Genomic DNA, 22,521 nt, shown 5'->3' with positions numbered 1-22,521 from the left:
AATTCTAGGGAAAAATCATTTGAGTAGGCCTAGTTCTCCAGCCTACAGACCAGCTACGACATTTTAGACATAATTACATTTTGGCCTCGGGTCACAACTGAGACCTCAGTGATCCCCGGATGCTGTAATGCTCCAGGACAAGACCACACCTGTGGGAGTCACCAGAGAGAAACCAAATCTTTATCTACATAGTTCCTCATTGTTTTTAGATTTTCACTGACCCCCAGTCTTTTTACACCTTGTTTATCTCACTGTAAAGTACTGAATTTTACATTTTTTACTTGTTACATCTGTTTTCCCATGTACTGAATAAAAAGCGCTGCAAGCTAGGGGGTTTTTGTCTTTGCTGCCCAGAGCAGCACTGATCAGACCCAAAGCTCAGCTTCTTCAGTCTCATTTGTCTACCTTTCCTGTAATTCGCCGTGTGCTGCCATGGCTCGCAGGAGAGTAGGACTCACTACAGAGGTTCTGGTAACGTCCCCTTCCCCTGTTCCCTACATTTGGTGCCCAAAATACATAAGTAGATAAATTCTGTGTAAACTGAGTAAATCTCATTAAGTAAACAAACCATTGAATTCTAAAAGTAAAGTCTGTCTCTGAGAGAATCTAGAAGAGAAAGTAAAATTCAGGGATAACTGTGCTTTGGTGATATATGCAGATAGATGCGGCTCAATAAACCAAATTTAGAAGAGTTTGTGGTCTTTTAAGTTAATGAATTGCATAAATCTAAGTAGTGCATTAAATCTTTTCATATATGTCTGAGTCTTTCACATTTTTGTCTTTCTAGCTTTCTTTACTCACATTCTAACTTGCAGATAGCAAAAGTGGCAGGATAAATAATATATTAGCACTCTGTGGTAATCCCAGATTGTGGAGCAGCATCAGTGTATACATTTGCAGATGGGAATGCTCATTTACAGTGGCAAGTAAGTGATAAATAGTGGGGATTCTGCCACATTTGAGCTAATAAAGGACATGGGGATTTACTTACCATTTAACATTTTTGGCAGTAGAGGTTCCACATAGTAATTTTTTAAATGAATATTTAAGACTGACCTCATGAAAATTGTATGTATACAATCTTTTTTTTTTTTTTTTTTGTGCTGGGGCTCGAACTCAGGTCCTTGCGCTTGTGCAGCAGGTGGTGAAACCACTGAGCTAAATCCCTGGCCCGCTAGAGTCTTTATTATCAAAGCCTGGGATAGTAAACTCCATGAAATATTCTTTGAATACAGAATGTCAGTTTCCCACTTGAATAAAAGGGAACACATAGTAGAAACCAGGAGGAAGAACTGATTAATTGGGGTAGAAAGAAAATTAATTTGGTTTTAAAATTTAAAGTTTAAAATATTAAATAGACATTTATTCTCATTCTGTATCTAAGCTCTACAAACCTGTAGTCTTTTTTTTTTTTCCTTTGGTAGTATGGAGGGACCTTGCGCTTGCGAGGCAGGCAGCGGAACCACTGAGCTAAATCCCTGGTGGTAGTGTTGAGGATTAGACCAAAGGCCTTGGGCATGTTAAGCATGTAGTCTACCACAGAGTTAACTCATTAGTCCCCAAGCTGTAGTCTTAACATTAAATTCTACCTGCTTTTGCCTGGATCACTTTGTATATGTAACTTTTAAAAATGCTTAAACTGTTAAAATAGGAAAATCATTCACCAATACTTTTTCCATTGTGATGAAGGTAATTAAAATATAAATTGCTTTTTTGTTATGGCACAGGTGGGAACCAGGACTCAGTCAGAGAGAATTCGGACATATAATTTCACCCAGGATAGAGTCACTGACCACAGGATAGCATATGAAATTCGTGACATTAAGGTAATATTACTGACTATTCATAATGTACTTAAAAGGGAATTATAAAAGTATGTCCACCAGGGGCATTTTAGAAATCTGCCTGCTGTAGTGTGTATTTATTAGGTGTTAAAACTATGCTTAGGGAAATTCTTTTACCATTAACCTACCTAAATCCCATCTAACCAGGACTTCTAATGTTAATACATTAATGATGAAGCACAGAAAAACTTCTCTTTTGGTGCCACTGAAGGGGAAAATGGACTGACTCCCATAAAGCACTATGTGGAAAAGGCAGAAAGTTTTGATCCTTTTCCTTGATTCATGTGATACTTCTTTTACTTGATTCTGTCCTATTTTATACTCAAAAAATAAATGTTTAAAGGGAAATGTATTTTTTAAATGAGTTTATCAATTTCAGAGTATCTTACACCACTTCTTACAAAGGAACATAGCAGCCATGTTGAAAAGGAGGAAATATTTGCTAACTTCCCTTTCCTCAGGAAACACACAATATTAACCAAATATGTTTGGCCATATTCTTTACACCATATTCGCGCCCCCCCCCAATTTGAAGTGTGAAATGTAATGCCTTTCAGCACATTCACAGCTTTCTACTACCGTCACCACATCACTTTCAGGGCATTTTCATTACCCTAAGAGAAATTCCACCCTTCAGCCCTCCTCCTTCAGGCCCCCAAGCAACCACCTAGTCTGGACATTTGGTTTGTTTATTTGTCTTTTTTTTTTTTTGGTACCAGGGATCGAACTCGGGACCTTGTGCTTTTGAGGCAGGTGGCAGAACCACTGAGCTAAATCCCTGGCCCTTATTTGTCCTTTTGATACAGGGTCTCACTGTATAGTTCAGGCCAGCCTTGAACTCACTATATAGCCAAGGCTGCCTTCAATCTCACAGCTATCTTCCTGCCCCAGCCTCGCAAATGCTGGGATTACAGATGTGCACCACCATGCTCAGCTTGGAAATTTCATTTAAGTAAACCCAAATAATATGTATAGTCTTTTATATCCAATTTCTTTATACCATATTCTTTCAGTTGTTTTCAGTGGTGACACTTTTCCCTAAGACAGTCACATTCTTATGATCAGTAATATTTTTTAGATGGGCTTGTAGGCACATTTGTCTATTTCAGTTGTGAAACAGAGGCAAAGTAACTGGCTCTTATAGCTATAACATATCTGATGTCAACCTAAATACCAATTCTGTTATTATTAACTAGCATGACAGACTTAGAAATAATAAAGAAAATTATAATAGTATGTTACAATAATCACTAACCAGCCTATTGAGAGGAAGGGAAAGATTCCATATTAGTGAAAAGAAACAGTTTGAAAATACCATGAAAAAGGGCCAGGGATTTAGCTCAGTGGTTCCAGTGCCTGCTGCACAAGCACAAGGTCCCAAGTTCAATCCCCAGTACAGGAGGAGGAGGGGGAGGAGGGGGAGGGGGAGGGGGAGGAGGGGGAGGGGGAGGAGGGGGAGGAGGGGGAGGAGGGGGAGGGGGAGGAGGGGGAGGAGGGGGAGGGGGAGGAGGGGGAGGAGGGGGAGGAGGGGGAGGGGGGAGGAGGGGGAGGGGGAGGGGGAGGGGGGGAGGGGGGGAGGGGGAGGGGGAGGGGGGGAGGGGGGGAGGGGGAGGGGGAGGGGGGAGGGGGGAGGGGGGAGGAGGGGGAGGGGGGAGGGGGGAGGAGGGGGGGGGGGAGGGGGGAGGAGGGGGAGGGGGGAGGAGGGGGAGGGGGGAGGGGGAGGGGGGAGGAGGGGGGAGGGGGGAGGGGGGAGGAGGGGGAGGGGGGAGGGGGGGGACATGAAACAAATGTAATAGTATAACATTAAAATCTATTGAAGTGGTAAGTAGGTGGATGAGGAAGGGAGATGCTGATCAAAAAGTACGTTTCAGTTAGGAATATATCCAGTGATTTATTGCATTGAATAGTTACTATAGTAAATAATACATAGTATATTTTTAAATTACTGTAAGTGTAGATTTTAAATGTTTTCACCACAAAAACAATGATAAATATGTAAACTTATAGGTTTGTTGATTAGCCTGATTTGATTTCATATTATAGACATATAGCAGAACATCACAGTGTACCCCATAAATATGTACAATTATTATTTGTCAATTACAAGTAAAATTTTAAAAAATCTAGGTGGATATGATGGCACATGTCTAATTCTAGCTACTCAGGAGGCTGAGGAAGGAGGATCACAAGTTCAAGACCAGCCTGAACAACCTAGTGAGACTCTGTCTCAAAATGTTAAAAGGGCTGGGTATGTACCTTAGTGGCAGAGCACTTGTCTAATATGTACACAGTTCTGGGTTCAATCTCCAATACTGAAAGAAAAATCTATGTAAAGAACAGTAAAGAGGTTTGTAGGAGTGAATAATTTAGGAACTAGATTATTGTAGATGAAGTTAGAAAAGTAATAAGGGCCATAGCAACAGGGTAATAACTTTTGGACAGAGAAGAGGTGAATAGGAAGAAAGTAAGCATCTAAGGGATCTCCTATGTTACCAGTTGTGTTCTTATATTGTAGAACATTAACTAATCTTTTGTTGCTGTTAAAAAATGACTACAAAGAAATTAAATACGCACTTAATTCTTTGTGCTTTTCTTCTTTATTTCTAATAATCAGGTGTTTTAGTCAGCTTTCTATAACATAACTGAGATGTTACTTAAAAGGGGGAAGGTGTATTTTGGCTCAGTTTTAGAGGTTTAGCAAGGAAGGTTTTAGAGGTTTAGCAAGGAAGGTTGGGAAATGCTGATTGGCTCTGTTGCTTTGGGCCTGTGGTGGCAGAGCACACTGTGGTGCAAGTGTGTGGCAAACAAGGCCATTCACTTCACAGGCTGGATGCAAAAAAAGAGAGAAACCAGTATCCTACAATCCCCTTCAATCAGGCCCACCCCCAATGACCCAAGACTGCCAACTAGGCCCCATTTCTTAAAGGTTACTATCACCTTTCAATAGTGCCAAGCTAAGGACTAAGCATTTAACACACAGACCTTTGGGGGACATTCTAGCTCAAAACTATAGCATAGTGTCTCATAACAATCCTCTCTTTTACCAGGAATTTTTATGTGGCGAGAAGTGCCTGGATCAGCTAATTCAGAGACTGCTTCAATCAGCAGATGAAGAAGCCATTGTTGAACTTTTGGATGAAAACCTTAAATCATCAAAATAAATCAGCTGATTTATTATTATTATATAAATGGAATGGGCCTATCAAGAAACAGATAAGACATTGAAATCTTTATGAATATTCATAAATGAAGCTATAAATATATATATTTTAAAGAATCAAAGTCACATCTCTTGACTTGAGGATTTATTTTCTATTTTAATTAAACAATCCAAACTGTTTATTATTTGAAACCCAGGCTGATTGTGAACTTGACATCCTCCTGCCTCAACCTTCTGAGTGCTGGGATACAAGCATGCACTACTCCTTATAAATTAAACATTTTTCATGTATTACTTCAGGAAAATGTAAATTTTAATGATAGAAGATTTAGACACAATCTGTAAATCCCTTATTTAAAGATAGAGATTATAGCAGTACCTCAGTTCATGAACTTAATTCATCCCACAATTGTGGAAAAGATGGCCACATTTGTGTTCATGCAGGAAAGATGGCCATAGTTGTGTTCGTCACCTGATACAGAGTTCACAAACAAAAACAAAATTTTACCAAATGCTTCTGTTTGCAAACCAAGTCATGTGCAAACAGAAGCATTCATGAAGCAAGGTACCACTGTACAGGTACTGTTAATCATGCAAAAGTTAAGACTGAGTATTACTTTTTAATAAAAAATAAAAATTACAAAGACTAAAATAATAAAAAGGCTTAAAATTGTAAATATCTCTTGTTAACTCAAGTATCTCTCTCAAAGACCTGAGTCATTCCTTTGAAATGTAATCACAAAGGATAGTTCCTCTGTCTCTCAGTGTCTGTGGGCAGATAGAATCCTAACTTAGGTCATGGCCAGCTAGCAGACAGAGCTAACCTCATCACAGTTACTCTGACCAACCATTTGTATGATTTCACTTCACTGACTTTACTGAATTACTTCACTCTCTTCTTCCTCATTTTCCTTTAAAATGCCCAGTTTACCTCTGCGAAAATTCCAGTAGAGCTCAGCTCTTTCCGCTGTTGTCAGTAGTTACTTTTTACCTCTTTACTAGTCAGCTATGTTTATCTTTGACAATTTGGTCACTAACATGACAATGGTACTTGTTCTCCTTATAATTAGCATGTATCTGTGGGATAACACTTTGGCATCATAAACATTGATTCCTTACTGTAGTAGACAACTGAAATGGCCCCAGAGACCCTATTGTTGGCATTCGTGCTCTTGTGTAATCTCCCTTTAAGTGTGGACTAGATGTATTGACCCTCTTCTAACAAACAACAGAAATGATCAGATTGTCACTTCTCACATTGAGTTATAAAGAGATTATTGTTTCTTCAGAAGGGTCTAAGGGAAAAAAGACAAAAGGGAAAGTGTTTCTTACTCGAAAGCAAGGGATACCCTAACGTGTCCACCTGGCCTGCTATGAACACACTGTGGTATTGGCCACACTTCCCTTTACTCTTCCCTCTTTCTCTAGCTTTGTCTTTTCCTTAAAGCACTTTATTTGGAGGAAAAAGGAATAAAAAATTGTGGAGCTATGAACTTACAAAAAAATTCTCAGATTGTATATTTCCTCAAACCTCTATATACGTACAAATCATCTGCTGTAATGCTGATTTGGGTTCAGTAGAAACTGCGTTTTTTAACAAGCTACCTGCTTATGGCAGAGACTGCTGAAATATAGACAGTGCTTGAAGTAGCAAAGATCTAGGATGCCTACTATTCAGTTAGTGCTTCCATTGTTACACACTTTATGTTCATACAGTGAGATTCATTTTAACTCATAATCCTGCTCCATTCAGGTAGTAGATCTATTAGTCTGCCAGAGCACAAAGATAAACTTGACATCTTTTAACTGTCAAATAGAAAAATGTTAGGAAATAAACATAGAAACCAAGGCTATATTAGGATTCTTGTAAAAAATCTGGAAAGCAAGTTTATTGCCTCATACGTACATTCTCATGTATAGAATATCAAGGAATAACAAACTTTATTTCAAAAATATATGGGCATATTTTAAAACTGAAGCTGAAGTTGAGTCAGGATGAGTAAACTACTAGTAGCTGATAATCAAAAATTAAATTATTTTAGAAAGGACCTGATTATTGTGTTGCAGCAAGGTGGGTGGGGTCGATAGTGATGAGGATCACTGCATTGGGGCTGCAGGATGTGGAGCTTCGGGGATGCTAGTAATGTTCTATTTCTTGCTGAATGGAGGTTACACAAGTGTATTTTGTGAGAATTCATTGCATTTACAATGATTTGTTCCCTTTACTATATGAATACTATACATCTAAGGTTTTTAATAATAAAATTTCAGTTTAAAAAGTACATGTTGGGGCCAGGTGTAGTGGTGCATACCTGTAATCTCATCACTCAGGAGGCCGAGGCAGGAGGATCACATTGAGTTTGAGGCCAGCCTGTGTTACATAATGAGTTCAAGGCCACACTGAGCTTAAATAGTGAGACCCTGTCTTAAAACAAGCAAACAAGGGCCAGGGATTTAGCTCAGTGGTTTCGCCGCCTGCTGCGCAAGCACAAGGACCGAGTTCAATCCCCAGTACAAAAAAAAAAAACACAAAACAAGCAAACAAAACAAAAACAAAACCTGTCAGGTTTGACACAAGTTAGCTGCTACTGAATATTTGCAACAGAAGCCATGTCTGCAGGCAGCTCACTAGGAACCTTCCAGTTGAGGAAAAATGAACCCATAAACACTTACGGCAGCTAATGACTAAAGCCACAGAATAATTTTGAATATAGAAATAAAGGCATGCACAGTCTGTATACCCTATAATCAGAATAAAACAATACAGATGGGTCCAAGATATAGAGCTAGCAGTGCCTAATAGTGTCTCTGAAACTGAGTTGATTAGGGAAAAGAATGGTAGCTGGTGAACTGCGAGAAGGTGGTGGTAGTGAGTCACATATAAATGGCACCAAGACTAACTTCTGAGAAGGTAGGTGAGCAGGTGCTCACTTATGAATGAACCTCTATGAATCAACATGTGTAAAGATCACCGTAAAGGCCAAAAAGTGAAATATGTTATACATAACAAAAACTGGGAGGGATGGGTTCTAGAAAGAATCCCAGGTACTTGAACACCAACCTGAAGAAACAGAGACAGACACCTTCAAAAGCCAATCAGGACCAACATTGAGAAGTAAAGATGACGGGGGTTGCCTCAGAAAGAAGACATCTGGTCTTAAAGAGGAAATGTTTCCAGAAATGGAAAAGGTGGAGTACCAATAAAACACCTCAGTAGATCACATTGTTGAAAATATTCATGAACAGAGATGAAGTTAAAGATTCCTGAAGAACTAAATCCATGGCTTTTGAGTACTAAGACTAAATGACTAGGCAAAAATAGGTCTTTTATCTTCTTTCCAAGAAGACTCCATTATACTGGATTATGCATATTATAAGAAAACTTGAGGAAAAAAATGAGCTGCTAGTAATAAAGTGGCAGGGATAAAAGAATGCAAACACTCAAATCCTATGTACATACAGCACCATGTCTATTGAGTAATTTGTATGAACTAGAACAGTGTTCACCTATATACTTCTAGAAAAGTCTTCCTTTATGATGGAATCATATTCAAGATAATTTTCTATTTTAAAAGCAACCTTGTTTAGTGCCAGCCATTATAAAAGGGCTTTTCCTAAGAGGAAAATATCCAGTACATAAGATGTACAGATCTCTAGAGTACAGTTCATTGAGTTTGGCAATGGCATTTAGCCATGTAGCCATCTGCCCAAACAAGAAGAAAACACTTACCTCACCTTCAAAGTTTCCTCATGTTCCTTTCCAGTAAATCTAGCAATCTGCCAACCTTCTGCCTGTCACGCAAAAGGGGCAGTAGTTGTTATGATTTTTACTCATTAAAGCTTATTTTCATGGTTCTGGAATTTCACATAAGTGGCCATATAGTATGGACTTTATCTGGCTTCTTTTACTCAATATAAAATTGCCAAGAATTGCCTACACCATTGCATACTTTAAAGGTGGTTTCTTTTTTCAGAATAGTGTTATATTCACTATGAATATACAATACTTTTTTCATTCTATTAATATATAGTTAGATTAGTTCCAGTTTTTGGCTACTATGGATAAAGCTATTGTGAAAATTCTTATACAAGTCTTTTGTGGACAAATGTTTCCATTTGCCTGACACAAATACCTAATGCTACCGCCTGCTTGGCAAGGGTCTGGGGTCTGAGTAGGGCAATGGAAAATCCAGAAAACAAAAGAGAATTAAAGTGGCACCAGGTGGGGCCTCCCAGCCTGGTGAGTGGAGAGGACCCGCTGCAGCCTGCGTGTCACTTTATTTAAGGCATAAGGAGAGAAAGTACAAACAAGGAGATGGGGCAGGGTGTCCTTGATAATTTGTTGTTCTAATACATTCTGAGACTAGCTGACTGCTAAGGCTGGTGGGAACAGGGACATGTGAGCTTGCTGTTCCTAGGACCATGTCAACTAGGACTACAATAAATAGAATACAAGGAACATTTCCTTGCACTCCCAGCAATTTTGGCAGGGTAAATCGGGGCACAAAGGGAAGGAAGTCATGAAGTGCAGGAGTCGGGCAAGACACCTCCTGATCCTGACAATTTAGGATTAAAATTACTAGATGTTTAAACTATACAAGAATTTTCTAATGTAGATATATAAATTTATATTACTATTATTAATATATGAGAGTTCCGGTGGCACCATGTCTTAACCAATATTTATTTTTTTAAGTTTAACCATTCTAGTGGGTATGTGGTATTCTTTCAGGTGATTAGCATTTACCAAATGGTGAATGACATGAACCATTTTTCATAGGTTTATTGGCCATTAGGAATATATATTACCCATATTTTTCCCAGACTGTAGCTTATCCTTGTTTTCACTTCTTTTTGATTAGCAGAAGTTTAGAATTTTGTTGAAGTTCATTTTGTCTTTTTTAAAATCAGATTTTATTGTGGTAAGAAAACACAACCCCAAAGCCACAGAGATAGTCGTGTGTGTGTGTGTGTGTGTGTGTGTGTGTGTGTGTGTGTGTGTGTTTTCAGGAAGCTTTACAGGTTTTGCTTTTCCATTTAGTACTATGATCTACTGAAAATTAATTTTTGATCATAATCCAAGGAAGTGGTTAATGTTAATTTTTGTCTTACATTCTGACCCAGTTGTTCCAAAATCCATTCTTGAAAACTTTTCTTTCTCCTTTGAATCATATTGGTATCAATGCCATCTTCCTAAAATTTTAAATTCAGTTTGTGAATTGTGCTAGCTAGCCACCTTTCAAGTACTCAAGTGGCTTCTGGTTACTATGTGAATCATCCCAGATACAAATATTTCCAGATCACAGAAAATCATGTCTAATAAATATTTTGGGTCTTGCCAAAAGTAATGTAAGCCCATAACAGGGCAGTTATGAGGAAATTAAAAAATCAATTACTGAACTTATATAAGGCACCCAGTGATAGGTCTCCCACCACCTCAGCAGCTATTATGTATAGTAGCTGCCCTCTTCCTATGGTGCCTTGCCCCCTCCCCTGTGTGACATCATGCCAAGATGGTTGCTCCCACCAAAGAACAAACCCTTCTTCCCAGCATGCCCCTGTTCCCACCTAGAGAGTAACCTAATACTCGCTCACCTCCTACCACCTAGTGACATCACCGGCTCCTCCATTCCCTAGTCACTACCTCACTCAACCCCGCCTCAGCCCCTACAAGCCCCACCCCAGTCTCTATAAAAGACTCTCCCTGCCCCAGCCATATTACTTTTGTCTCTCCTTTGTTCAGAGACAGCCCGGCAGATCTATTCCCCTAATAAAGCCTTGTTGTGGCCTGGTCTGGTCTTGGTCTTCGGCCCTTTTTACCTGACACCCAGAGTAAACAAATTCAGACAGACAACATAGACAACCTAGTTAGAAAAAAATTAATAGGCAGACGGGGATGGGCCCTCAAGAGCGTACTGCAGAAGATGAAAACACAAAATTGTGGCTGGAGGCACATTTGAAGAAGGCCAGGCCTCAAGATGGAGACACAGTAGCCAGGCCTGGATGCCTTCCTAAGAGATAAGCAGCAATTTAAGATTATACTATAATTAGCAATACCCCGTACAGTAAGTCCAGACATGTCCAGGCATCAGACATGTAGGTCAGTAACCAGAACATTTAGACCATCCTCCCATCCCTTTCTGTCCCTTTCCCAAAAATGCCTTCGTTCTTTCAATGCTAGAAGTTACAAATAAGCTACAGTTAATGATACTAGCCACATACCCTTGCTGCATGCCTCACTTCCCTATTGGATCAGTATTAGCTGAGCAACTACACTTGTACTATAGGTTGCACTGTAGTTTGATCCATGTAGTATCCACCTTATGGTTTTACTTTATAAAACATTCTTGGAGAAATAGCCTCAGTGGCAACCCATTTCTGGGTCCCCTCCTGTCTCTCAGGAGCTTTCTCTTAATAAACCTTTCCTTTGTCCTCAAAATTCATTCTTTGATATTCGAGAGACATGAACTCAGCACATCTGACATCTACCAAGTTGGGTGTTACTTTTCCCTTATCACAGAATGATGTTGGCAGAGTTTTGAGAACAGGGTGTCAGTGTTTAGTGAGTACAGAATTTCAGTATTTCATGATGAAAACAGTTCTGAAAATTGATGGTGGTTATAGATCCAAAATAATGAATATATTTAATGTATAATTAAATTTTTAATGATAAATGTCAATTGCATATTTATCTTACCTTTTTTTGTTGTTGTTGTTTCTGTTTTTTGATACAGGGTCTCACTATGTACTTCAGACTGCTGTTTAATTGACAGCAATCCTCCTGCCTCAGTCTTCCAAATGCTGGGATTACAGGCAAGTGCCACCATGCACAGCCTATTTTGCCAGTATTTTTAAAAAGTACTTTGCCCCAGGTTGGTAAGAGAACAATCAGTGTTACTAATGATTGACTTAATTCTCTTACATTCTGGTATATTTCAGGGATAGTCAGCAACATCTCTTTTTATGTACAAAGGGATAATGGAATCCAGAGCCCCATTTAGGTTAATGTCTCTACAATGGAGTATTTGCTCTATACCCTCTTCAGCTGAAAAGAAAGAAGAGAAAAACAATTAGGAAATTATTCTTTTGCTATGTGTTATTCAACTATGCATGTAATATGAAGATTTTTCTCATTAGGTATTTGTAACTCATAGCATACTAGCACCAAGACCAGTCATTGGTTTTTAAACAAAAGTTTACTAAATAATATCTACTTGATTATGATAATTTAGCAATAATATTGATCAATACATATATAAAACACTTTTGTAAAGCATAGATTGTACTATATTAATTCAAGGAATATCAAGGCATATATGACTGCTTAACTCTGGGAATTTTGTTCTTTCTTCGTGGTATAGTACAAGGTCTGCTGAATTATTTTTACTTGAAATTCTTACTAAAACTCCTTAATAAAGGCAAATATCGAATCTTTAATTGATGTGGCAATGTAAGGACCTTTATTAGACAAGTTGAAAACACTCATAATAAGGCCTTAATGAAAATAACTCTTGCTCCCTAGAGATACATTTTTTATATGGTGAGGGAACCAAACCACCTATTTTTATATACCTGATCTGTGTATTTGAAATATCTATAAATGCTCTTCTCTAGAACCTCAACTTAGTTATCTAAGACTTCCTGATAGGCCTATAGGTCTCGATTAATATTGAAAATATTGCTGTGTGTGGTGCTACACGCCTGTAATCCCAGCACTCGGGAGGCTTAGGCAAGAGGATCACTGAGAGTTTGAGAACAGTTTATCTACAGAGTGAGATCAAGGCCAGCCTGAACTACAAAGCGACTCTGTCTCAAAAAACAAAACAAAACAAATTGAAATTACTGAGAATGCCCTTTAAAACGTTTGAAATGGAGAAAAATTAAAATTTGCACAAAAAAATACATAAAATTTGCGTTCTTTGCAGCAATTTACAAACTTTCACTATCATTAAGGCTTAGAGTTTGAAATTCGTGGACGCTTCATTCTTCATAAACTCAGAAGGAAAAAGAAATAATCATTGACTTTACAGTCTCGGTGTGGTCTACAGCTTTATTAACTATTCTAATTTTTTAAAAGAATCCTCTGTACTGAGGATTGAACTCTGGACCTTGAGCTTGCAAGGCAGGCGCGGTGCCCCTGAGCTAAATCCCCGGCCCTCTGTGTAATTTATATTGTTTAATGTTCACACAAACTAATGAAATATTTTTTATTCCGTTTTACGAAAGAAGTTTTCAGACTGAACCTACACAATTTGGGCTTCAAAGTCAATGATCTTCACCTGGAAATCTACGTTAATGCCGTTATCCAGTCAACCTCAAGAAACCTCGCGATATTGCACAAACTACAACTCCCAAAATGCAAAATGGTTTCTTATCCCTCAGACTCCGTCCGCGAGCCTGAATGGCTCCAGCATGCCTTGAGGCGCGAAGGGCAACCTGGGTGTGGTAGTTCCCTTGGGCGCCAGCCAGAGTCGCCAGCGCGGCAGTGGCGGATTTAGAGGCAGCAGGCAGAGGTGCTGTTAGAGGTAAGGCGGAGAAAAGGCGCGGGACGGAAACGGTGAGTCAGGTAGTCTCGGTGAGTCAGGTAGTCTCGATACTATAAAGGGATACCGCATCACGGCGTAGGTGTGAGTTGAGGAAGTGCGGCCCGTGCCGCAGTCCGTTGTGGTCACCGCGGTCTCCGAGTCGCGGAGGAACGGTAGGAGGAGCGAGCGGGCGCCCACAGCCGTTCAGCCCTCGGCGTCCCGCCGCCATCTCCATCATGCAGTCTAGGGAAGAAACCCCGCGTCCTCGCCGCCTCGCCAGTCCCCGCGGTGGGAGACGGCCCAAGAGGATTTCCAAGCCCTCCGTGTCAGCTTTTTTCACGGGCCCAGAGGAGTTAAAGGACACAGCCCATTCCGCAGCCCTGCTGGCACAGCTCAAGTCCTTCTACGACGCGCGACTGCTGTGCGATGTGACCATTGAGGTGGTGACGCCCGGCAGCGGGCCCGGCACTGGTCGCCTCTTTTCCTGCAACCGCAACGTGCTGGCCGCCGCGTGCCCCTACTTCAAGAGCATGTTCACAGGGGGCATGTACGAGAGCCAGCAAGCGAGCGTGACCATGCATGACGTGGATGCCGAGTCCTTCGAGGTGTTGGTGGACTACTGCTACACGGGCCGCGTGTCCCTGAGCGAGGCCAACGTGCAGCGGCTGTATGCGGCCTCAGACATGCTTCAGCTCGAGTATGTACGCGAAGCCTGTGCTTCTTTCTTGGCTCGCCGCCTGGACCTGGCCAACTGCACTGCCATCCTCAAGTTTGCTGATGCCTTTGACCATCACAAGCTGCGATCTCAGGCCCAGTCGTTTATAGCTCACAACTTCAAGCAGTTGAGCAGGATGGGTTCCGTGCGTGAGGAGACTCTAGCAGATCTGACCCTGGTCCAGCTGCTGGCCATCCTGCGGCTGGACAGTTTGGACATAGAGAGTGAGAGGACCGTGTGCCATGTGGCTGTGCAGTGGCTGGAGGCTTCTCCCAAAGATCGAGGGCCCAGCGCTGTGGAAGTCTTCAGGTGTGTTCGCTGGGCACACTTCACTGAAAAAGATCGGGACTACCTGGAAGGGCTGCTGACCAAGCCCATTGTGAAGAAGTACTGTCTGGACGTTATTGAAGGAGCCCTGCAGATTCGCTATGGTGACATGTTGTACAAGTCCCTAGTGCCAAAGCCAAACAACAGCAGCAGCAGCAGCAGCTCTATTGTATCTGTGGCTGAAAATCCACCTCAGAGATTAGGTATGTGCGCCAAGGAGATGGTGATTTTCTTTGGGCATCCCAGAGATCCTTTTCTCTGCTATGACCCATACTCAGGGGACATTTATACAATGCCTTCACCTTTGACCACTTTGGCTCACACTAAGACTATCACCTCCTCAGCTGTTTGTGTCTCCCCAGACCATGACATCTATTTAGCTGCCCAGCCCAGGAAAGACCTGTGGTTGTATAAACCAGCCCAAAATAGCTGGCAGCAACTGGCTGACCGTTTGCTGTGTCGTGAGGGCATGGATGTGGCATATCTCAATGGCTATATTTACATTTTGGGTGGTCGAGACCCTATTACTGGAGTTAAGTTGAAGGAAGTGGAATGCTACAGTGTTCAGAGGAACCAGTGGGCTCTGGTGGCTCCTGTACCTCATTCCTTTTATTCCTTTGAACTAATAGTGGTTCAGAACTATCTTTATGCTGTCAACAGTAAGCGCATGCTCTGCTATGATCCTAGTCATAATATGTGGCTGAACTGTGCATCTCTTAAGCGAAGTGAATTTCAGGAAGCCTGTGTCTTCAATGATGAGATCTATTGTATTTGTGACATCCCAGTCATGAAGGTCTACAACCCAGCTAGGGGAGAATGGAGACGGATTAGTAATATTCCTTTAGACTCAGAGACGCACAACTACCAGATTGTCAATCATGACCAAAAGTTACTGCTTATTACTTCTACCACCCCACAATGGAAGAAGAACCGGGTGACTGTGTATGAATATGATACTAGGGAAGACCAGTGGATTAATATAGGTACCATGTTAGGCCTTTTGCAGTTTGACTCTGGCTTCATTTGCCTCTGTGCTCGAGTTTATCCTTCCTGTCTTGAGCCTGGGCAGAGTTTCATCACTGAAGAAGATGATGCACGAAGTGAGTCTAGTACTGAATGGGACTTAGATGGATTCAGTGAGCTGGACTCTGAGTCAGGAAGTTCCAGTTCTTTTTCTGATGATGAAGTCTGGGTACAGGTAGCACCTCAGCGTAATGTGCCTGATCAACAGCAAGGTTCTTTGTAAAGATTTTGAAATACTATGATGTTTCTACTGCTGTATGGAATGTGTCTTTAAAAGATATTCTTTTTCCTGGGGAAAAAAGACCAGTTGATTAGGAGTGTAGATTTTGTTTAAAAAAGGGTAATATTTTGAAATACTAATATAATGTACAAAGTTTAAGTGGTCTCTAACATCAACCCGTTTAATAGTTTACTATGCTAAAAGTCTAAAAATATGGAAAAAATGAACTACGTAATTGATTAGGATGCTTGGTGGGTTTTTTCTTTTTGATTAGTTAGCATGTTTATGTTTTGATTGTCCTAATGTAGTCTGTTAATTTTTAAATTCTGTTTAGTGCCATGGAGAATTTGACTTAAATTTGTGCGATAATAAACTGGGAATTGTTGATAGGATTATGAAGGTGTATATTTTCCTTCAGAATAATGAAAATAGATTTACAAAATTCCTGGTTTTTAGTATTCTAAGTTAAATATAGTTTGTTAAAATTCAGTTTGCTTTTATTTCTACAAAAATTTGGATACATGTATTAAGATTACTTAATAGTGACTTTATTTTGATAATGTATGACTGGCCTTACAAGGTCACATCAATTTTTTAAAAATCAGGATTCCATTGTTTTAAAGGAATTTCAGTTTTTGGCATATAAAATATGTATTTGCTAAATGTAATCAGTTTTTCTGTTTTGAAAAAAATCCATTCTAATAGTGTCACCAATTTTAAGCACCTTTCTAAACTAAAAACCAAATGAACTTGCTTTGTATAAGTTCATATTGATCTGTACCTGATACATCCTTCATTGACTCAGACGAACAACCCTTTTTTTCACTACACATATACAGTAGACCCTTGACTTACAAACTCAATTCATTCTCAAGGGCTGGTTGTAACTCAAGTTGATCAAGTAAAGGATCAGGCTCCTCTACACAGCCTTCAAAGTCTGTATACAGGCAGATCTCAATGTCCTTAGACATTGGCCCAGGATTTCTCAACCCCACTCAAGAAAGGATGTTGTAATGTTCCTTCCAGAACTCTTTAAGGGTTAAACCTATATCTGAGAACATCTGGAATCATAAGCAGCCAGCATTCAGGTCTTAACTCAAGACTTTGGTTGTAAGTTAAAACTAAAATTCTGGTCATAATTCAAGTTGTTCATATATCAGGCCTGTCATAACTCAAGGGTCCACTGTAATTAGGTAATAAAAATCTTTATCCACTGGTCATGCCTTGTCTTAAAGTTTACTTGCTCCTCTAAAGTATTTTGGGTATATAGGCTTAGTGTTCATCTTAGATTCTTTAGCAGGAAGTGATTTATTCTTTACTGTTTTAGTGAAGTTGTTTTTTGGAAATATAAGCTAAAAACTATATTTTATTGAGATTATTAGTTACAGTGGCTACCAACTCTAAGATGAAGTGCCCTCAGAGAACTTTAAAACTTTAAGCTGTGTATAGAAACTGTCGTGTAACATTGAAACATTGTCAGTTTTATAAGTTACTATAAATGTTTTTGATTATCAGCTCACAGGTATTTTTCTATAAAAAGTTGACAATTAAAGGTCATAAGTGGATAATGGCATTTGGGAACGATGTGAAAATACGTTTCCTCAAAAATATTACCCTAAGCAGTGTTTGTATCTGTTTTGTGTTTGTCTATGAAATATATTCCAGTCTTTGTTTCTTTCTCCATATGTAAGGGAAAGTCCTGAAATAGAGACTAAATTATACAAAGCTGACAGTTAAATACAAGGTAATAATATAGGTGCTTCCCTTTCAAAGGTTTATTAATATATATGGTTGTCATAATGCATGTACCTGGTAAACAGTGTACATATACATATACAGATGTTTATGGTGTATAAAGTTTTCTATACCTACATAGAACTATCTTCGTGAATCTTTGTTCAGTAACATGCTAATTCCTTTTTATTCTTTAGTGACAGAATGCTAATATTCCTTATACTCTAGCAGAGGATAGAGGAATCTGGTCCAGATGGTGAAGTGAATTTTTGAATGAAAAAGAGGAAAGAAAAAAAGATAATAAAAAAATTGCAACAAATAATGTTTTCTTCATAATTTTTATTGGCCACTTGAAGAGCCTACATTATTTCTAGACAAATAAGGTGCCTGCCCTAGCACTACGTATTCCTTCAAAAGAGTAGACATGCTACTGTGGCGTGAGGTTGGTTTTTGTTCGATCTGCTACCAGGGATATTATAAGCACTGCTTTTAATATAAACAGGTATTTCTCAAAGGTGTTACATATGGACCAACTTTTTCTTCATTAACTTCCATTGTTAACTTATATTCTGTAAGGTTTAACCGTAACAATGTTTATCTCAACCAGGTTATTTATCTGCACAATTAAGGTATGTAACTAATGTAAAAAAGACAAATCCTTCAATTTGTCATTCTCAATGTTTGAGTTAAAGCCTAGGCTAAATATTATGTTGGTTTGCAGTGAATTTTTCTTGGGAGGATTTTGGTTTTGTGATATATTTGTGAATTAGGGAATAGATGTTAAATATTATTTTATAGATAAGTGATTTGTACATGGTTAGTTACAAATAAAACTGATACTAAATCCCAGGCTTCCTGGCTTTCTAATTCAGTGGTTCTGCTAAATATATAAAACCTTTGCCTGTGTAACATAACCAGGAGTGCTGAAATCCCTTCTTGACAAGAAAGTACCCTTGTCTCAGTTTTCCAATTAATCAGCACATCTTGTAGCAAATGCTTAATATAATGTCATTTCCAATGCAGTCATTTGTATTTTTTAGAATATCTCCTGTAGTTGTTTGGGTATCTGAATCATAATTGAGAATATGATGAGAGTTTGAATCATTCCCCAGGAAAATATGCATTTATATTTGCTGGTTTCAAGGAAGTTCATCCACACACCCAAGTTAAGAACACTTGTGACCAAAAAAAAAAAGAACAGTTGTGACAGAGCCTTAACACCTCTACAGGAAGGAATTCATATTTTTCATGAGATGTAGTTCACTTGTTGACTGGCGGGGGGCGGGCGGGGGCAAAGCAGCATACTCCTGTAATAGAGCTAAAGAAATAAATGTTCACCATCTGAAAGATGTAAAAATTAATGACTACTTTAGAACAAAAAGACATTTCTGAAATTCAAGTTTCTTCATGATAATATAATATTTAAGTTACTGAATGTAAAAGATTTAAAGGAAGAATAAAATGAGCTATGTATATAAATTATAGGCTTTGGAGCTTAAGTATTATACATATTTAAATGGTACAGTTATTGTCCAAGAAGGCTGTATGTATATATCGAATTTTAAAGTAAAATAAATAGTTCAGATGTTTGATACTGTGGCTGCTTATTAGAAATATATATAAGTGGCAAAAGTTCTTTAATACTTAGCAAGAAAACATGGTTGTAAGAGGGCATCTAACCAAGAGGAATCTATTTAAAATGTGTTTTAAAAAAAAAAATGTCAAATGTAGGGAACAGGGAAAGGGGATGTTAGTCGATCTCCTGTAGTGAGTCGTAGTCTCTGAGCCACGACAGCACAAATAAAATTAATATAGACAGAAATGAGACAGAAAAAGCTGAGCTTCAGGTCTGATCAGTGCTGCTCTGGGCAGCAAAGAGGAAAGACTCCAAGCTTGCCACACCTTTATATTCCCTACATCAGGGAGTAACACATGATTCAGAGAGCAGGTGATAATCCTGAACAATGAGGAATTTATGTAGATGAAGATTTTCTTCCTCCCCAGGAGAAATGAGATAGAAAAAGCTGAGCTTTGGGTCTGATCAGTGCTACTCTGGGCACCGAAGAGGAAAGATTCCAAGTTTGCCACACCTCTATATTCCCTACATCAGGAAGTAACATGATTCAGAGGGCAAGTGATAATCCTAGAACAATGAGGAATTTATGTAGATGAAGATTTTGTTCCTCCCCAGTGTGTTTTCAACTGGTGTAATCCTGCTCTGAGGCATGAAAGCATCACCACTGAGGTTTTAGCTGTGGCCAGAGGTGAAAGTCGGAGTTCTGTCTCAACATACCATAGCTGGTCTATGGGCAGGAAAACTAGGTCTAATGATGATTTAATTGTGAAATGATTTTCCCCCAAAATTATGTAGAATTACTTGACATTTGCTCATCGGTGCTCATTAAACTAGAAATCAATGCTTTGCCTGATGTCATTTTTACTAATTTATGCTGAAATGAAGGGAAAAAATATAAAACATTGTAGGACTGCATAACTCTGTAATCATAAAACTCCGCTAGCCCCAACTGTGATTGAATGTGAGTAAATAGATAAAGATGCTTCTTAGTTCCAGGACACTAGATAAGATCCATATCAGCCATAATTATCCAACTCTTTGTTTCGGACACCACTATCTATAGAACAATCTACAAAGCATCTGCTGACAATCAGTACATGTAAGGCTAATTAACATGCAAATGTAAGACCACTAACCTTTGTTCCCTCTTCTGTAAATTTCGCCTGTTAACTTCCCTACAACCCCCTATAAAAAGAGCCTCGGACTCTGGGCTGATGGCCTCTCTAAGCTACTTTGCTTTGGGAGTGCCGTCTGGCCAGACTAAGGTCTGTTTCACTTTCCAACTTGTCCAGTGTGTTCCTTCCCGGGTGTTCTTCGCTGCAGTCAGCTCCTTGGAGCATTTGGTAAGGCCTTTGGTCTTACATTCTGGAGGCACCACTGGGATCCCCGGCTGTGCTCCACTCAGCTCCTTGGAGCATTTGGTAAGGCCCTCGGTCTTACATTCTGGAGGCACCAATGGGATCCCCGGGTGTACTCCACTTCAGCTCCTTGGAGCATTTGGTAAGGCCCTTGGCCTTACATTCTGGAGGCACCGCTGGGATCCCTGGGTGTGCTTCACTATAGTCAGCTCCTCGGAGTGTTTGGTAAGGACAGCGGTCTTACAACATGAATGTGTTGTGAAACTAAAATTCAATTGGATTTATCTTGAATGTTCATAAATTTGAACTATAAAACATTTGTAGCCTATTTCAGTCCCTAAAGTTGGCTGGGGTTTTTAAGTTCTAAAGTCTAATAATCCCACCTGGCTAGCTAATAGGTTTTATCTTCTCTCCTTGATTCTGGGTTATTTTGTCACTCAGATCTATTTCTCCTCTAACATTGTGGACTCAACAGGGTTCGAGGTGCAAGGCAGGTAGGGAACAAATATTGTATTCATTCCTTCCATATCTGAGAACTTTTCTCTCTTCGGTCCTATGGAATCAACTTTTTACACTCACCTCTACAGCAATTTTACCTGCTTGGAACCACCATATCTTAAGAATATTCTTTTGGGAGCACACTTAATTCTGGAAAAAGGAGAGAACAATGGCTGTCATATCAAGGCACATCATGATCCAGGGTTTTATTGTCTTCAGGGCTTTCTTTGTAGTAAGATGATATGGGATAATGCTTTCTCTTCAAATATTAGGATCTAGGTTAGATGTATATACAGAAAAACCTATAATTGTTTAAATACAATAAAAATTTATCTATAAAAACCTAACCTGTTAATTGGACCCTGATGTACAAAGACACCCAAGATCCAGATTATTCTGTTTTCCAGTTTACTATCCTTGAGTATTACCCTGTTCCACAGGTGGTTCACCCTCATTTCCACATTCTTGCTATCAGCAAGTCAGGAATGGGAATGGGAGGGCATGACCCTGTCCCATAAGGGAAATGTATATGTTACTTTCAGTCATACAACATTAGCCAGATCTAAACTACATGGCTGTCCCTAGCTGAGTTTCTTTTTCTTTTCTTTTCTTTTCTTTTTTTCTAGGTCGGGAGAAGGTTTATTAGATATTTCTGCCCAGGAAGGGACCTTTTCAGATCAGGAAAACTGGTCCACTGACATTTCAGGCAGGAGAGCAGCCACATGTGCAGGGCTTCACTTTCATTTATATTTCAAGTTACACTAGAAGCCTATCTTAGAGCAATGGCAGTTTCCCCTGGGGTTCTCTGGGAATGGCTAATTCATTTCAATGGTGTGAGGATGTTCAGGGTTCTATGATCAACCTTCAAGTTTCTGAGTTCCAGGAACTTGGCCCTAGATGAAAGAATTTCTGGGCAAGGTAGTCTTTATTCTGGATCAGTGTGTACCAAAGTAAAATTCAAGGTTTCTTTCTTATAAAATACTGAAGAAGGATATTGGGATATAAATAGCACTTTTGGGCCAGGGATTTAGTTCAGTGGTTCCTCCGCCTGCCTCGAAAGTGCAAGGACCCAAGTTCGATCCCTGGTACCAAAATAAATAAATAGCACTTTTATCGCATCATTTGTCAGGCTGGGTTTTATCACACAGCAGCCAAAATGATGCCAGAACTCCTAAAACATGTTACACCAGCTTAGAAAACTCACTGGAAAGAGGCAGTATTTTCTATTATTTTCCTGGAGGGAGGGTAGGATTTGAATAGCCAAGTTTGGCCACTTGTAATAGATAAAATTAGGAAATGTTGAAGAAGACCAATAGATAAGGAAATAACCTCAGCAAAGCTCACAGTTCCAATTGTGGTAGATTGTACAAAGATGGAGATTGTACAGAAACATTAGCGCTCCAGAGAAAGGAATGTTCAGGTACAGCTTATATTTTGATATGACTTGATCCTAGAATGGGAAGACTTGCTTGGTTTGAGAACAAGCTGGAAGCTGGTTGTCATCAGATCTTGAAGCCCTTATCATCAACCATTTGGTCTCT

At 39.5% G+C, this 22,521-nt stretch overlaps 2 protein-coding genes and 1 long non-coding RNA gene across 5 annotated transcripts in view; 2 read left to right on the top strand and 1 right to left on the bottom strand.

Moving 5' to 3' along the window:
* Positions 1-7,286, top strand: part of Mtrf1 (mitochondrial translation release factor 1) — a 40,004-nt gene extending 32,718 nt beyond the window's left edge. For 2 of the 3 annotated variants that reach the window (XM_021257910.2, XM_021257912.2), the window contains exons 9-10: positions 1,728-1,826; positions 4,892-7,286. In XM_021257910.2, coding sequence (XP_021113569.2) covers positions 1,728-1,826; positions 4,892-5,005 — 213 coding nt within the window. In that variant the 3' untranslated portion in view covers positions 5,006-7,286. Of the gene's footprint in view, positions 1-787; positions 824-1,727; positions 1,827-4,891 lie in introns of those variants that run through there. The other variant, XM_087197307.1, reaches the window with a different exon arrangement.
* The window catches only part of LOC147822250 (uncharacterized), a 44,585-nt gene extending 32,542 nt beyond the window's left edge, over positions 1-12,043 (bottom strand). Inside the window, exons 1-2 of the long non-coding RNA XR_015445838.1 lie at positions 11,702-12,043; positions 8,740-8,796 (exon numbers count right to left, since the gene is read on the bottom strand). This is a non-coding gene — a long non-coding RNA (uncharacterized LOC147822250). The remainder of the gene's footprint in view (positions 1-8,739; positions 8,797-11,701) is intronic.
* Positions 12,044-13,240: 1,197 nt separating this feature from the next.
* Kbtbd7 (kelch repeat and BTB domain containing 7) lies at positions 13,241-19,966 on the top strand. Its single transcript, XM_004844260.4, has one exon. It carries the CDS (start codon positions 13,766-13,768, stop codon positions 15,815-15,817), a length of 2,052 nt encoding a protein of 683 aa, XP_004844317.1. The 5' UTR covers positions 13,241-13,765; the 3' UTR covers positions 15,818-19,966.
* The last annotated feature ends 2,555 nt before the right edge of the window (positions 19,967-22,521 follow it).

This window comes from Heterocephalus glaber, unplaced genomic scaffold, assembly GCF_053883595.1.
Source record: "Heterocephalus glaber isolate CG9 unplaced genomic scaffold, H.glaber_assembly_v1.0 deba00001666, whole genome shotgun sequence".
Taxonomy (NCBI): Eukaryota; Metazoa; Chordata; class Mammalia; order Rodentia; family Bathyergidae; genus Heterocephalus; species Heterocephalus glaber.
Note: the sequence above shows the minus strand (reverse complement) of the source record. Positions and strands in the feature narration are given on the sequence as shown.

Coding starts and splice junctions, on each gene's coding strand:
- Kbtbd7 (XM_004844260.4), top strand. CDS start 13,766: ATGCAGTCTAGGGAAGAAACCCCGCGTCCTCGCCGCCTCGCCAGTCCC.